General features: G+C 53.3%; 6 protein-coding genes across 6 annotated transcripts; 3 read left to right on the top strand and 3 right to left on the bottom strand.

Annotated features, from left to right (window-relative positions):
- Nucleotides 1-341: 341 nt before the first annotated feature.
- MSC2 (metal cation transporter MSC2) lies at nt 342-2,609 on the top strand (the record flags this gene model as incomplete). The annotated part of the gene is made up of 1 exon (XM_002554510.1): nt 342-2,609. One exon carries the CDS (start codon nt 342-344, stop codon nt 2,607-2,609), a length of 2,268 nt encoding a protein of 755 aa, XP_002554556.1.
- Nucleotides 2,610-2,663: 54 nt separating this feature from the next.
- TOP3 (DNA topoisomerase 3) lies at nt 2,664-4,547 on the bottom strand (the record flags this gene model as incomplete). Its single annotated transcript, XM_002554509.1, has 1 exon — nt 2,664-4,547. The coding sequence occupies one exon, from the start codon at nt 4,545-4,547 to the stop codon at nt 2,664-2,666; it is 1,884 nt and encodes a 627-aa protein (XP_002554555.1).
- Nucleotides 4,548-4,869: 322 nt separating this feature from the next.
- KLTH0F08096g (KLTH0F08096p) lies at nt 4,870-7,260 on the top strand (the record flags this gene model as incomplete). The annotated part of the gene is made up of 1 exon (XM_002554508.1): nt 4,870-7,260. One exon carries the CDS (start codon nt 4,870-4,872, stop codon nt 7,258-7,260), a length of 2,391 nt encoding a protein of 796 aa, XP_002554554.1.
- Nucleotides 7,261-7,492: 232 nt separating this feature from the next.
- On the bottom strand, nt 7,493-9,400 carry UME6 (DNA-binding transcriptional regulator UME6; the record flags this gene model as incomplete). Its single annotated transcript, XM_002554507.1, has 1 exon — nt 7,493-9,400. One exon carries the CDS (start codon nt 9,398-9,400, stop codon nt 7,493-7,495), a length of 1,908 nt encoding a protein of 635 aa, XP_002554553.1.
- Nucleotides 9,401-10,745: 1,345 nt separating this feature from the next.
- BNA5 (kynureninase) lies at nt 10,746-12,134 on the top strand (the record flags this gene model as incomplete). Its single annotated transcript, XM_002554506.1, has 1 exon — nt 10,746-12,134. One exon carries the CDS (start codon nt 10,746-10,748, stop codon nt 12,132-12,134), a length of 1,389 nt encoding a protein of 462 aa, XP_002554552.1.
- Nucleotides 12,135-12,195: 61 nt separating this feature from the next.
- On the bottom strand, nt 12,196-15,474 carry KLTH0F08030g (KLTH0F08030p; the record flags this gene model as incomplete). The annotated part of the gene is made up of 1 exon (XM_002554505.1): nt 12,196-15,474. The coding sequence occupies one exon, from the start codon at nt 15,472-15,474 to the stop codon at nt 12,196-12,198; it is 3,279 nt and encodes a 1,092-aa protein (XP_002554551.1).
- Between the last annotated feature and the right edge of the window lie 301 nt (nt 15,475-15,775).

The following is a 15,775-nucleotide window of genomic DNA, read 5'->3' as shown; positions in this document are numbered from 1 at the left end:
GGCAAGGGAGAGAGGAATATGCAGTTAGAGAGAGCTTATTGGAATTAGGATATGAAATTTGTTACGGCATCGCACATCATCAGGCCATTGTCGCGGGGAGCGACGGGCGGTGTGGTTGGGAGGGTCACGTGGCGGGTGTGCGGGTGCGCGGGGGCGTGCGGGAGTGTGTGGGAGGCGCGTGGGAGGCGCGCGGCTCCAAGAGGACCGCGGGCGGGCTTAAGGCCGGGGTCACGTGGCGGCACGTGCTGGGCGCGCGCACGTGATCTACGTGTATAGCGATGTAAAGTGTCACGTGCAGATCACATGCGTCCTGTCACCCCACACGTGTCACGTGGTACGTGATGTCCTGTTACCCACGTGATGTCCCTCATCTCACGTGGCCCCGAGGTCCCGTAGTTCACGTGACGCCTTCAAGCTCCGCCCGCCCTGTTTCGTCACTGGTATTTCTCGATCCACCACCGTGCAGGTTAGTCCTCCTCCCACCCAAGACTAGAGCCACCGCCCCAACACCGATACCCCTCCCCATGCCGCTGGACGACCTTCTCCCCCGCATCCCCCTGGTGCTTTCGTATCCCACGGTGCTGTTGTCCAGCAACCTGATCGTCTGCGCCGGCGCGGGCCGCGACAGCACGGGCGGCGCGCTGCTGGAGCCCCTTCTGCGAAACGTGGCCGCCCCCCTGCTGTGTGCGAGCGCCGTTGCCAGCGCCGGAGACTACTTCGGGGTCCTCGAGCGCCCGAGCGCCGCCCTCGGCCTGGCTTTCGTGAGCTTCTCGCTCAACTCGCTGCTGGGCCACATCCAGACCTCGGTCCTCTCGGCCCTGCTTCTCCAGCTCCTGGCCGGCTTCGCATCCCTCAACTGGCACTACGCCGTGCTCCCGGCACTGAGCTTCGCCATGGACTACGCCCAGGGCCACGGCTACTACAAGACGGCCGCCAGTTACCTGGCCATCGTGCTGACGCTGTACCTCAAGCTGGGCAGGCCCGGCGGTCGCGGCCTCTCGCTCGGCAAGCGGCTGCGGCCGCTGCACCTCGCAATCCTCTCGATCGTCATCGCTGCCCTGCTGAACCTGGCCTTCGCGGACCCCTTTGGATACACGCCCGTCTTCCGCCAGTCGGGCCTGGACCTGCAGTACGCCATGATCTTTGTGTTTCTCGGGTGCCTCTTTCTGATGTTTGTCAGCTGGAAAGAGCTCTGCAGCGACCAGTCCCAGCAAAACGCCCTAACACTCGGACGGTCGCATTATATTCCGCCTGCTCTGGGGCTCACGGCTATGCTCCTGCAGTACCTGGCCTTCAACCACCTGTCCAGCTCCATCTCTAGCGACGTTCTCATGCTTCTGTTTGTTGCCTCTAGCGGCGTCGTTTCCAAGATCAACGCCGTCGCGCTCCCGGACGTCGACCACCATGCCCACAACGAGGACGAGTGCGTCCACAAGTGCAAGCTGGAGCATTCCCACGAAAACTCCCATGAGCACTCCCATGAGCACTCCCATGAGCACTCCCATGAGCACTCCCACGACCACTCGCATGCACACACCCACTCCCATTCGACACAAAGCGCGCACGGCGACGGCGAACTCAAGCAGGGCCTCTTCGCCCAGCTGGCCACTAACAAAGAGACAAGGTCTATCTTCTCTTTTCTGCTCCTGAACACTGCGTTCATGTTTGTCCAGCTGCTCTACTCTTTCCGCTCGAAGTCACTGGGCCTGTTATCGGATTCGCTGCACATGGCGCTAGACTGCATGTCCCTTCTACTGGGACTAGTGGCAGGTGTGCTTTCAAAGAACCCCGCGAATGACACATTCCCATTTGCCCTAGGCTATCTCGAGACGCTCGCAGGGTTCACAAACGGTGTTCTGTTGATCGGTATTGTTTCCGGGATCCTTGTTGAAGCAGTTGACAGGGTTTTCAATCCGACCGTCCTGCTGGAAACAAACGAACTTTTAGTTGTTTCATTTCTGGGCTTGGTTGTGAACTTACTGGGCCTCTTCGCGTTTGATCATGGTGGACACTCACACGACGGCGGCAATGAGAACATGAGAGGCATCTTCTTGCATATAATGGCAGACACGCTCGGTTCTGTCGGGGTCGTGATTTCTACGCTTTTGACTAAAATGTTCAACTTGCAAATCTTTGACCCAATAGCCTCGATTTTCATTGCTCTTCTGATCTTAATGAGCTCAATTCCGTTGATTAAATCAACCACTTCGAGCATCTTGCTCCGTTTGAGCGATAAGGAAAATAACGCTTTGAAGAGCGCCTTGAATCAAATCTCCATGACTCCAGGTATCACGGGCTATACAACGCCATGTTTCTGGCCACCATCTTCCTCGCGTGCTCATGGAGGCCACTCTCATTCACACGGGCACTCGCACTCGCACTGTGACGAAGACGCCCAATCAGAGAAGGACAGCAAGAAGAGTCTCATTGGCTATATTCATATTCAGTATATGGAGGGTGAAAACTCTACCATCATAAAAAAGAGAGCTGAAAAGATCATGGAAGGTGCGGGGATCAAGGCTTGGATCCAAGTGGAGCCCAAGGACTCAGCATGCTGGTGTCGCACGTCATCCATGGCGGGCATGACTGCGGTATCCAATATCAAGTGAAGGAGAGAACTGAGAAGCAACTCGGTTTCATGCATATACGATAGCTTTCGTGTTTTACATAACTGACTTTATGTTAGTGTACGTTTCGATTAATTTGACTTGTTTCGTAGAGGTCAATCCATAGTAATTCTGGTACTTGTTTATCAAATCTTTGACAACATCCGCACGATTTTTGTTCCCGCTACAAATTAGCTTGAGATCAAGCTCCATCTCGCGCCGTAAAAATGGTTTCGCAAAAGAATCTTCTAACCCAATGGCCTCAAAACCGTGAACAAGAGAGATCCCCAATGTGGTTGGAATTAGGTATGTTTGCTTATTCACCTTCTTTTTCTTGATGTAATCTCTTTGTTGAATCTTTTCGATGTGCTCTGCAATTGTGGCGTCCGTTCCAATCCCATTGGCATCCATCAGAAGAATAAGCTCACTTTCAGTCATTTGGTTGGGAGGAGAGGTCTGTCCATCTTTCATTAAGTAGGTCAGAAGCTCAACTTCTTGACCAACGTTGAGATTCGGCAGTTGCTTCGTTGTCTCCCATTTCATCCACAAGTAGACGTCCAGAAAATTCCGCTCAAGCACGACTATTCCGTTGGCAGTGAAGGCCTCCGGGCCCCAATGTAAAACCATCGTTGTTGAGTGACCCTTGGAGTCTTCGGAGCAGCACGCTAAGAAATGCCTTGTAACGTACTCGTACACCTTTTTTTCGTTTTCGTTATCTAGGCCCTCGCCACAGCTGACAATGGGATGGATCGGGGGATGCGCTTTATCATCATTCTTACCAGCTCTCGGCCATTTGAAGCAATTGGGGCCGTTCCCGTTCAAGAGATTTTGAGCATACTCTCCCCATCGGCGGTCGTTTGTCTGTTGCTGAACTAGCGCCTGTAAATCCATATTTGGAGGGAATATATCGGTTTCTGTTCTGGGGTATGAAATGTATCCTTTTTGGTACAGCTTTTCTGCGGCATCGAGAGATGTCTTTGCACTCATCTTTAAAAATCTCGAGCAGTTTTTTTGTAACTCCACAGTGGTCAAGGGTAGTGGCCTCCACTTTGTTGTAGGTTTTGACTTCAGATCAGCAACTTTGGCGATATTCCCGGAAGCCTCGAGACAGAGTTCGTAGATCACTGCCACAGCAAGCCTATCAAATAGATGGCCCCTTTCCCACTGGAAAACTGTTTTTTCGCTGTCGTTTGGGATCGAGATCTGTATAAACCAGAATTTCTCCGGAACAAATTTCCGAATTCTTTCGAACCTGTCGACCACGAATCCCAGAGTTGGGAACTGGCAGGTCCCGTACGATATAATTGGCCTCTGATCGTTTTTGGAACCAGAGTCGCGCCCGACTGTAGACCCCAGAAGCTCGGTAAGAAAACGCGTGAAGGCCACACCCGATCTCAAGTCGACTTCCATTCGCGTTCTCACAGCGTCAACGGCTCGCTGATCGAGCCGCTTGGGGTTTCTCGCAGCGTGCATGATATGCCCGCTCTCTAAATGCGAGAAAACCGCACGGTAAACATTTGCCTGTAGTGACTGATTGGCCTGTATTGCGGTCTGCACGATCTCCCATCCAATGTACTCGCCCTCTCTATCGCAATCTGTCCAAATCATAAGATAGTCGGCATTCCTGCATTCTTTTTTGATGTTGTCTGCGATTTTCTGCTGGTCTTTGGTTCGCGTATCTACGATAGGCGCGTCAAAGACCTGCGGAATCGGACACTTCCCCCACCCGTGAGCCTGGTCAAGGTCCAGCCCTGTCAGATGTCCGGCCACGGACGTCATTGTTACACTGCTCGAGCCGCTGAACCCGAAGCTGAAAGTGAAATCATAGTTTTTGATATACTTGTTAGGACTGTCTCGTCTGGAACATCTTCCTCCACTTAGTATTCCAGCAACCGCCTTTGCAATAGAGTTTTTCTCAGCAACGCAAACAACCCGAGGCATAAGCCATTCAAAATCGACTCTTGCTCAGCACCTTGTTGTGATGGCCAGTTTCAAGGACGCCATGAATTTGTTTAGCATGCTTTTGTGTTTTCGATGTAAGGCCTCATCGGCTTGTTTCCTAATCATGAGTACTTATGTACTCATTATAATTTGAACAGATGAGAATGTCAAAACGCCAGTAAAGAAAAATTTGATATGCCAGCCGGAACAATTATGTACATCATTTAGATCGGACCTTAACAGAACTGGTCTGATAGAGCGTTGGCCCTACACCTAGATTTCGTTTGACACATATGTAAACTAGTTGAAAAAGAAATTAGTAATGTCAAGCGTTGAGTACTCAGGTCCGGAAGGGATCCTGAATCAGTTTAAAAAATACCAAGAGCAGCTGGCCGGCATCTTGCAGGCATACTCCGCAAACCAGGACGACGCATTGCTCAGTGGGTTTCTTACATTCGCGCACTCTAAGTGCAACAAGTATTTCGACGAGATACTGCTGTCGGACGATGGCCAAGGGCATGCAGGCGAGCCGGTGAGAGGTGCCGAAGACATGCAATTAACTATGGACTGTTTGTGGAAAAGTGTGCATTACCCGATATTCAAGTGGTTCCAGCTTTGGCGGCAGCACCTTGTGTCGGTCAATGTTGACCAAAAACCTCGTTACGTTGAGTTAAGAAAGCTAAACTCCAAGCTCACCAAGTTTTTCAAGGTCATCCACAAGTTCTACTACGGCATTCTCGAAAAAGTGAGTTCCGAGTTCGAGCTGTTTGAAATTCTGCCACACCTCTTCCTTCAAAAGTTGAACATCCAGACAAAGGAAAGCCCTGAGAAAACCGTCCTTCGAAGCGACGACCAGCTGGCTATTTCGGTCATAATCCTAATTCACCGGTCTTTACTGAACCTTGGGTCATGCCACCGGTATAAGTCAATGTGCGAGAAATTCAAGGATACTTCCCAAGACCTCCAGTTTTTTAAAAAATCGATGAGGTACTTCAACCTGGCGACTTTAGTTCTCCCTTCAGTTGGTGAACCCTACCTCCAAGAGGGTCTGATTTACGTTCAAGCCAGAAACTTTGGCTTTTCGACATATTCGTTTGCTAGAAGCGCGCTCTCCCGGCTCCCTAGTGCGGCAGGGCTCCCCAATTTTTTGAGCTCAGTTTGCGACCCCAACAGCAAAATCTTCACGCAAGTCATGATCGCATTTCAAGACATCTTCAAACAAGAAAGAGACGGGCGAGTGGTCAACCGGGAAATTATCGAAATATACTTCTTGGTCTTGTTCTGTGCCAATTTCGCCCCTGCACTCTGGTCTGGTGAAACCGGAAAGTGTCTACTCAGCGGAGCTAGATTGCAGCATATTAGAGAGCAGTATTGCCAAAAGACTGCTACCAGGTACGCCAAGAACCTTCCTTTGATCCTACAAAACGAAATTTTATTGATTGCCGGATTCGACCTGTTGAAGACCTACAATAGCGCGAACAAGGACGAAAAAGCTACTCAAAAGGTTAAGAACTCATTCTTGGGCTTTAGCTTTGATCTCATTAGTCATTTTATTGACAATGTTGTGGTTAAGGAAATTGAAAACCAACAGGAATGGGTTTACCTCGCTTTTGTCCGCGTTGTTAACTGCTGGTTAATGAGTAACAAGGCTGCACTGCAATTCGCTCATAGAGATGTGAGGTTTTGTGACGCAATGATGCGTTTGATGAACTCTGTTCTTAAAAGCCCAACGTTGACACGGCCTCCGGAGCTCAACCACCGGCCTAGAAGGCCTTACTTTTTTGAAGAAGACGTTTCGCTCAGAGATTTCAAAAGTGTGAAATTTACTCTTTCTGACTTCAATGACGATGAGGTTTTCAGCGCCGGTAATGCATCAGGCGCCTTGATTGGGATGGTTGACAAAAGGCTGTCCAAGAAGGATGAACATAAGCTGAGACTTGAGGCTGTCGGTGTGTCCGGGAAGAGATTTTTGGCGAAAAACGCTTGTGGTATCCAATTTGTTGATGGGCAGTTTATGAAGTCTGCGATTAAGACCAAAGCGGGGCAGAGCTGGGCTCAAAAGGCTAAAAACACTCCCCAATCCACTCTTAAAAAGTCAGTGTCAATGCGAGAGCTTGAGGCAAAAATCCAGAATGAGTCTGGCCCTGCTACATGGGGCTACAGCGGGTCCTCCGTACCTCAGGCGCCTGCTAGTATCAAGGCAAGACCTAGTACCTCATTCACCGAGAGACCGCTATCTCGAGATGTCAGCACTCCGAGTTTCACCAAACAAAAGGCGGCGGGTTCAGAAAGCAGAAGTAGTCTCTCCGAGAGACACCAGGCTATGCCCGCCGCAGTAGAACCTCCTTTGAATATGAGCCCTGCGGCAGGTAGCACCCCTAATGCAGCTGCTCCAGTGATGGCACAGCCTATGCAGTACTATCCTCCCCATGCTCCTGTCAGCTCTCCGGCGATTGTGCAAAACGCTGCGCCCAATACAAGCCAACTGTTCGAGGCGCCATTCTATCCTAATGTTCCTCTCCAGATGGTGAACACACCTTACATGCAATACTGGCCTCAGGCATACCCTCTAGCTGCATACAACCCTATGATGCCTCTACCTCAAAACGCCGGCATGAACCCTCCTGCGCCACTTGCTCCCCAACAAGGGACAGCCGGCCTCCAGGCTCAGTCTCCTGCGTTCATGGGGAACTACGCCTATCCACAATATTGATAGGATTGAGGTGTGGAAATCTGCTTGAAAGTTATATAGAAGTAGTCTATGTGATGTACAATTGATTGTTAAAAGGCCTTGTTCTGCCGCCGACATGTCTTGTGTTTCCCTACCAAAAAAATAAAAAAAAAAAATTGTGAATAGTCCCAATGGCTAAGTCATTGTGGAATGCTGTCTCAGCACTTGCGAGTCTCTCGGATCATTTATGCGTAATGGTACTGGTGGCGGAGTTCTAAGGTTTTCTTCTCATGGCCATGCGTTTGGCCTCTTTAGTCTTTTTTTTAATTTCTTCCAGTTTCTCGTTTTTCTTGGACGTGTCGGAGATGAAGTCAGGCTTGGTGTGATCGTAAAAACACTCCAGGTTGAGCCGGAGACAGTTGTGGCAGCTCGGTTTCTCTTCAGTGCACTTTTTCTTGCGCAGCCTGCAGATCCAACAACCAGTCCGCGAGCGCGAGCCGGAATTATTCTTTCGCCTGGGCTTTTCCTTCGGCGATGAGGGCGTAAGGAAAGGTTCGTGGTTAACAGATAAAGTCTTGTGTCTGGGTTGGCCGGCGCCACCTTGTTCTTGGGAGGTGGCAGACGGTACTTTTCCTAGCAACGCCGCCGCGGACAGCAGAGATGTGACCGTGGAGGTGGAGGAGGTGGAGGAGTGGCGCGATTCGCGCTTGGCGCTGTCATTGTAGCCTGAATGTCTGCGTTTGAAATTGGAAGAGGGTGCGGATTGTCTTCTGGTGACCCTCTTTTTCATCCCGCTCTTGTTCCAGCTGATCTTGTTGGAGCCGCGCCGCTGGTAGTCGTCGTGGAGCTCGTCTTCGGTGTCATCCTCGATGATCGCGTTTTCGTCGCTGTCATCGGACTCGTACTCGCGCTGGTTGATGCGTATCACGGGCCGCATGTGTTGTCTGAAGCTGGCCGAGCCTGGTCGGCTCGAAGAGTTTGAGTCGTCGTGCGCACCGTACGGCGAGGACCGCATCTTTGTTATGATGGCCGCGGCGGCACCTGCGGCCGCGGAGTCGTCGTCGCGCGAGGCCCATTGCGCGCCGGCAAAGGGCAGTGGTTGCGGGCGCGACTGTGAATTGGGGTCCAGCAGGACCCGCGACCGCACCTCGTCCAGCTTGGAGTTGATGAACCGCGGCTGCGACGTGGGGGGCGCCACGACGCCCGCGTCCTCGCTGTCCACGAGGCCCGCGAACACCGGGGAAGAGCTGGGGTCCTCCTGGGACCGCAGCGTGTACACGTCTTCGCCGCGCGAGTTGAGCAGCGACGAGATGTTGATTTTGTAGTTGTGGTCGGGGCTCGCGCTCGGGTCTGTGGCAGAGCGATGGCTGTTAAAGTACAGCCGGTTGGGCGTCAGCACCTTGCGCGCGCCCAGCACCTTTCCCGGCACCGCCAGTGCGGGTGCGGGGACGCCGGATCCTGTCTCGCGCGCACTGCCGCTATCGCTACTGGAGCAGCGCGATGCGGACGTGGCGAACACACTGCGGCGCGCCAGCACCGCGTTCGAGGCCGGCCCGCCGCGCGCGTCCTGCTCGCGCGACATCGCCAGCAGTGTCGAGATGTGCGGCAGCTGCATTCGCCGCGCCGCGGCCGCCTCGTCCTCGTCCTCGTCCGCGCCCGCGTCGCTGCCTGTTCCGCCGCTACCGGCGTCGTCGCCCGCGACCTTCTCTTCTTCGTTCCCGGTGACGTCGAGGCTGTCCCCGCTTCCCTCACTTTTCACGTCCGCGTCGGGCGCGCCCGCGGCTTTTCCGTCGCTCTTCACGACGCCTTCTTCTTTCCCGGCCTCAATTTTTTCGCCCGGCGGGCCGCCGCCGGCACGATCCCCCCGGATTGGTGGCGGCGGCAGAGAGGAGTGAGGGCGCTGGGACCCGTGCTCGACAGCGCGCCCGGCGCTGTCGGGCAAGCCCAGCGCCGGCTCAGGACTGTCGGCGGGTGTATTCTGCGGCGCAGAAGTTGGCTTGGCGGTATCCAACTGCGAGTCGGGCGGCGTACGCGTGGAGTCGATGTGCGCGCTTAGCCCGGAAGTTTGGGGCGGCGGAACAGCCGCCAATGGCGTGCCGGGCGCACTAGAGGCGGGCTTGAGCGGCGAGGCTGACCGCGGAGAAACCGATGGATCGTCTGAGGGCTCGCGTTCACTAGCCATTGGGCCCTTTTCGGTGGTTTGCGTGGTGGGGACTAGTGGTTTGTGCTTTACCTCCTGTGCAAAAGTTGAGTACCGTGAAATCCACTTTTTTTGTCACTTTGTGCGAAGGCTGGCCAGCGTTTTTAATTAGATGCGCTCGTGCGCGCCCCAGGCGCGCAGGCGACAAGCGGCGGAGCAGCGTGGTGCGGAGGAGAAGTTTGTCGGTGCGCGACTAGAGTGAGACATGCTTGTGGCAGTGATGCGGACGATCTGGGGGCTCCCAGGAAGCGCGGGCGGTGATTACATATGGTTCGTATATTGTGATTTACGGGGCTTGAGCATTTGGGGGCTCCGGAGCGACGCTATTGTAGGCATGTGAGAAACTGAGTGCTCCCGCGGCCTTGTGAACGCTTCGCGGGGCCCGCGGCGGCGGCAGGGCGGCGTTGTTCGTGTGTAGTGATCCACGACGGCTTCAAGGACGCTCTGCGACCCATAGTGCTCACGCCGTTCTGGCGTGGCGGTCCTGGGCTGCGTATCGCTACTTGGGCTATTTACCGCTGGATTAGAGAGCCTTCGCGGGGAACTTTGTCACGTGGCGGGTGTGTGGCGCGGCGCTCGTCTTTGTGGCCAGCCTCGCGCGCTGTTTTGCAGGTGTGCGCACACTTTCTCGTCTCCTGGAGGCGTTTCTTGTCCTTTTCACTCTTTTTGCGTCGCCTCCGCACGTCGCGCCAGTCTTGCGGGGAGCAAGCGGTGGTTTCTGGCGATAGAGGAAATTGGGGATTTTTCTTCCAGTATAGAAGCTCGCACATGTTTCTCAGGTGCCATTGGTGTAGTGATTCTGCCGGAGAAGCTTCGCAATCGCGGATCTTCCCGTTTTCTTACACTGCGTCTACTGGTGACGCACCGAACAATGCCGTTGAATATCACTTCATCCCTACGTGACACTTTATGTTCAGACCGCCAAAAAGACGTTAAAACGTTTGTGGTCGCGGGACGGCGACAACACAAGCGTTAATGACTGTTGTAATGCGGGGGGCACTGAGTGGCACAAGTGGGAGCCTTTCCAGCTTGCCGCTCCCCGCAGAGACCGAACTTTGAGTGAGGTCAAAAATATGGCTAGTTCGCGAGCCAGAGGCCATCAACTACCTGTAGAATTTTCATAGATGCTTGCGAAATAGCACCCTCAAGCCCCGCTCCCGGCCGGAGCGGCCCGGGCCCGCCGCTCTCTTCGCCCGGCTCCATTGTTCTGGCGGGCCATGGCCTGTTGTTCACCTTGAAAAATTCCTAAGAAAACGTTGCACATCATCACATCACAACGAAAGGTCGTAAAGCACCAACCGACGCTGACGAAGCCCACAAAGAAGTTATGGAAAAGGCAGTTGAACTCGACAACCAGTACCCTGCAACGCACCGCGATGCTATGTGCATTCCTACCTACGAGTCCATGGGCCTCCGCGCGCCCTCGGCCAATTTCTCAAAGTTTTCTCCAGTAACCTACCTGTGCGGAAACTCGCTAGGGTGTATGCCCAGGGCCACCAGGGAGGCAGTGAACAGCGAACTTGATGCCTGGGCAGACCGTGCGGTCGAGTCCCATTTCCGCCACCGCGGCGAGCCACAGGGCCTGACCTCTTGGGTCGATATTGACCTGCCCCTTTCAAACCTGCTTCCATCCGTCGTGGGTGGGCTAGAGTCTGAGGTCGCCGTGATGGGGTCTCTCACCGCAAACCTAAACGCACTTCTGGTAGCCTTCTATCGCCCCAACTCGCAGAAATTCAAGATCATCTGCGAAAAGGGTGCGTTCCCCTCGGACTTCTACGCCTTCCTCAACCAGTGTGCGATCCACGGCGTGGACCCAGAGGAGGCCTTGGTGAGGCTGGAGCCCCGTGAGGGCGAAACCTACCTGAGAACAGACGATATCATAAAGGCAATTAGTGAAAACAGTGAGCAGCTGGCACTAGTGTGTCTACCTGGTATTCAGTACTATACGGGCCAGCTATTCGACATGAAGAAAATCACCCTGTATGCACACCAGTTTGAGGACGTGGTTGTCGGATGGGATCTTGCGCATGCGGTCGGGAACGTTCCTCTGCAGCTCCACGACTGGGGAGTTGACTTCGCGTGTTGGTGTTCGTATAAATATCTGAATGCGGGGCCTGGAGGAATCGCTGGTATTTTTGTGCACGAGAAACACGCCCAGGTCGCTTCTCACACCCAGGAGGGCTACATGCCGCGTTTGGCCGGCTGGTGGGGTAATAACAGAGAAAGAAGATTCCAAATGAAGGAGGTCTTCGAGCCAATATCCGGCGCCCTGGGGTTCCGTCAGTCCAATCCAAGCGTCATCGACGTAGTAGCTTTGCGCTCCTCCCTTGAGGTCATCAAGGACTTTGGCGGCATCGAAGCTTTACGCGAGAGATCTTTATTGCTAACGGGCTATTTACTGAAACTCTTACAAAATTCACCATTCTACCATGAATCTCTCACTGCCACTCCTCAGTCGAAACCAGGCTTTACTATCATAACGCCCTTGGATGAGGACGAGCGCGGTGCTCAGCTTTCATTGCTGTTCTCCCCCCACCATGACGACCCTAAGCTAGATACTATGGAGCAGGTTTTCAAATACCTGAATGAGAGGGGTGTTATCGTGGATGAGCGCAGGCCCGACGTGATCAGGATCGCCCCGGCCCCGCTCTACAATACTTTCCAAGATGTTTTCAGGACTGTTGACCTACTCAACAAGGCTCTTCAGCACGTTTAATTGTGATAAGGGTTTTAATTAAATTAAGTTATAATCGTTATTATACAAGTGTCACTTCTACTCAATTCTTATAGTCTCCTACAGTGACCTGCAAAGTAGTGGAGCCAGAGTGTGCAGTGTTATACTTCTCGAAGGGGTCATGGACACGCTTGCTCTCCAAGTCGTTTTCTGGGTTGCGCGCTTTGCCTTTGTTCTTGAAGTAGCATCTCTTGAAGTATTTATAAACTTCAGCGCCAATCCAGAACGCAACTGTGTATGCAAACGCAAGTCCCCATTCATATCCTATGCCCTTGTGCTTGAAGACATCATCGTTGATCACTGGGATGTAAACCACAGGGAAGACCGAGAGGAAGCCGAAAATTACCGACCAAAACAAAAACTGATTAGACCAGATATCTTTCATCCATTGTGTGTATGGTGTGTCGGTCTCGGGTTGCATCTTAAAGAACGACCTTCTCATGTCAATAACTTCCCAGGCCAAAATCAGTGCACACCAAGTCATACTGGCAAATGTAGCAGCACGACCGCGGAAAACGTAGTGACAGCTTTCCGAGTACGAGTTGTTACAGTCCACACCCAGTTGGCCGTTGCCTTTACCGTAGATCACGGTTACGAAACAAGCCAGGCAGCAAGCAGCCATCCAAGTACCGTACACTAACATGTCCAAGATAATTTCCCAGGTGAAGATGCCTACTTTTGAGTTCTTTGGCTCCTTTTCCATGATATCTGGGGCTGACTTTTCAAGTCCAAGACCCATGGCGGGGAAACAAGACGTAACAACAATAATCCACAAGACTTCGACAGGAGATAGCGGGAACACGGACAACTTTTGTTCATCTAAGAAGCACAGCCCAATCATTAAGTACAAAGCTTGTGCAACATTTTCAGCGAGAAGCTGAAGAACAAACTTTTGGATGTTATCGCTCATCCTTCTACCCTCTTCGACGGCATTCAAGATGGAAGCGAAGTTGTCGTCACTCAAAACAATATCAGAAGCATCTTTGGCAACATCTGAGCCATTAATTCCCATTGCGATACCAACATTGGCCTTCTTTAAACTGGGAGAGTCATTGACACCATCACCAGTCATGGCACAAAACTTATCCCTACGGTGCAAAGCGTCAATCATCCGCACTTTGGTTTGTGGCGCGCAACGAGCAATGACTAGTGGCAAAACCAGTAGGTTGTCGATCTCTTCATCGGTTAGCTGATCAAACTGGGCGGCAGTCATAACCATAGATTCGACAACCTCCTTGGGGTAATGATACAAGTTACTGGGCAAAATTCCGACTTCCTGAGCAATAGCCTTGGCAGTACCAGGAAAGTCACCTGTTAGCATGTGGACATTGATGCCGGCTTTGTGGAATTGCTTCACGGCACCAGCAGTCTCAGGGCGTGGGGGGTCGTAGATACCGACCAAGCCAAGGAAAATCAACTCGCTTTCGACAAAGTCACGATCCTTGGTTAACTTGGAGCCCAGCTCTTGAGCTTGTGCCTCATCAAAAGATTTGGTGGCGAAGGCCAGGACACGCAAGCCTTCGGAAGACAGCGTCTCAACGTTTTTCAAAACTTGGTCCTTGTCTTCCTGGGTCATAGATCTAGCGTTCTTTTCGTCGTGGCCATCAGGGAGCCATTTCGTGCAGCAGCTTAGGACTCTTTCAAATGCACCCTTGGTGAAAACATGGCGGCGGTTGTTCTCTTTTAGAGAATCGTACACTGCAGACATCCTCTTTACAGAGGAGTCGAAGGGGAATTCGGCAACGTGTTTGTATTGAGCTTCTTGTTCGGGCAGCTTCTCAGTAGAGCTTCCTACCTCGCTCTCAGAGTCAGATTGGTTTTCCAAAGTTAAGGCGGTTCTGGGAAAGTCCATCTTGTGGGCGAAAACCTGAATGGCGATTTCAGTGGGGTCACCGTGGGCCTTCCAATCGCCGGTTTCTGGGTCCTGATATACGTGTGCGATGTTGGCCAGTGTGGCGGTCTTTAGCCAGTTCATAAACAGATCAGAATCCAGTTCTTGAGGAAGCGCGTCTGCGAAGAACTTGTTTTTGAAGTCAGTGATGATCCCGACGTCCTCGGTATCGTTGTGGTTGTACTCGTGTGGGGAGAAACGGGGGATGAGTTCGATATTGCCATCAGTGGGGTCGAATGGGTCGTTGGAGTTGGAGACGGTCACGGTGCCAAAGGAGGGGATCCAAGCCTGCTTGACGATCATACGCCCTTGAGTGAGAGTACCTGTTTTGTCGGAGCAAACGTCGTTGACGGCGCCCAGAGCCTCGAGAGAGTCCAACTTGCGCACCACGACGTTTCTGGTTGCCATAATCTTGGCGCCAACAGACATAGTGATCGTGAGAACCACGACCAGCGAGGAGGGAATCATGGAGACTGCGACACAAATAGCGTAGATGGCAACCTCCTTGTTGACAACGAATTTCTGGGTGGCCATAACCACGATGGCGAAGACCACTGCGACGAAGAATAGCAAGACGGCCAGCTTGGAGAGTTTGCGGTGCAGCGGGGTGCCGGTGGTGGTGCCCAGGAAGGAGCCGATGGTGGTCTTGAGGGTAACGGCGGCGTTGCCCCAGAAGGACTTGTTCTCGTCCTTGGAGATCAGGGAGTTGTCGCCTTTTAAGCTCTGTGCGATCTTGCCGATCTCGGTGTCGAGTGCGGTCTTCACGACGATACCGGTGGCACGTCCCTTGGACACTGTGGAGCTGGCAAAGGCCAGGTTGAGGCGGTCACCCACGGGGGTGTCCTCGGTGGCGGGGTATACCTGGGACGAGTCCTTGGCGATGGGCAGCGACTCGCCGGTCAGCAGGGCCTCGTCGGTCTCAAAGTTGACACATTCCACGAGACGCAGGTCTGCAGGCACTGTGTCGCCGGCCTTGACAACGCAGAGGTCACCGGGGACGAGCTGCTGGCTGGCAATGGTCTCGTCGCTGCCGTCGCGCACAACGTGCGCGCTAGGCGTGCTGAGCGACTTGAGCGAGTTCATGGTCTTGGACGCCTTGTATTCCTGGAAGGACCCGATGGCCACGTTGATGAAGACGACGAAGGCGATCACGCCGCCCGAGATCCAGTCGCGGATCGCGAGCGTGATCACCATCGAGATGAACAGCACGAGGATCATCGCGTTGCACACCTGGTGGATGAGGATGCTTTTGAAGTCGATGGCGGAGTCGTCACCGAGCGTGTTTTCGCCGTACGTGGCCAGGCGCTCCTGCGCGTCAGACGCGCGGAGGCCGTTGTTGGCGTCTGTCTTGAGCACGTGCACGGTGTCGCGCACGCTCAGCGTGTGAAACTCCTGCGAGAGTGGCGGCACTGTCTGCGGGGAGGCGGGCATGTCGCACGGTGCAGGACAAGGGTCTGGGGTGGGGGCGGGGCGGCGGGCTGTGAGGCTAGGGTGATATATGCGGTTTGTAACTAGTGGGCGGGCGGTGAGAGCGCGAGGTCGGAGCGATGTGGCGTCTCTGTGTCGGCGAAACTAGTTCTAGCGTATTGTGGTCTATCTAGTATGAGCTATCTAATGAATAGACCGGTGCTTAGTGTATACAAGGAAAGAATAAATAACATGAAATAAGTCTAGAAAAGAACCCGGAGATTCAGTTCCAGCCGCGAGGCCCGGCCCTTTATATACCTTTGCC

Source organism: Lachancea thermotolerans, assembly GCF_000142805.1.
Source record: "Lachancea thermotolerans CBS 6340 chromosome F complete sequence".
Classification (NCBI taxonomy): Eukaryota; Fungi; Ascomycota; class Saccharomycetes; order Saccharomycetales; family Saccharomycetaceae; genus Lachancea; species Lachancea thermotolerans.
Note: the sequence above shows the minus strand (reverse complement) of the source record. Positions and strands in the feature narration are given on the sequence as shown.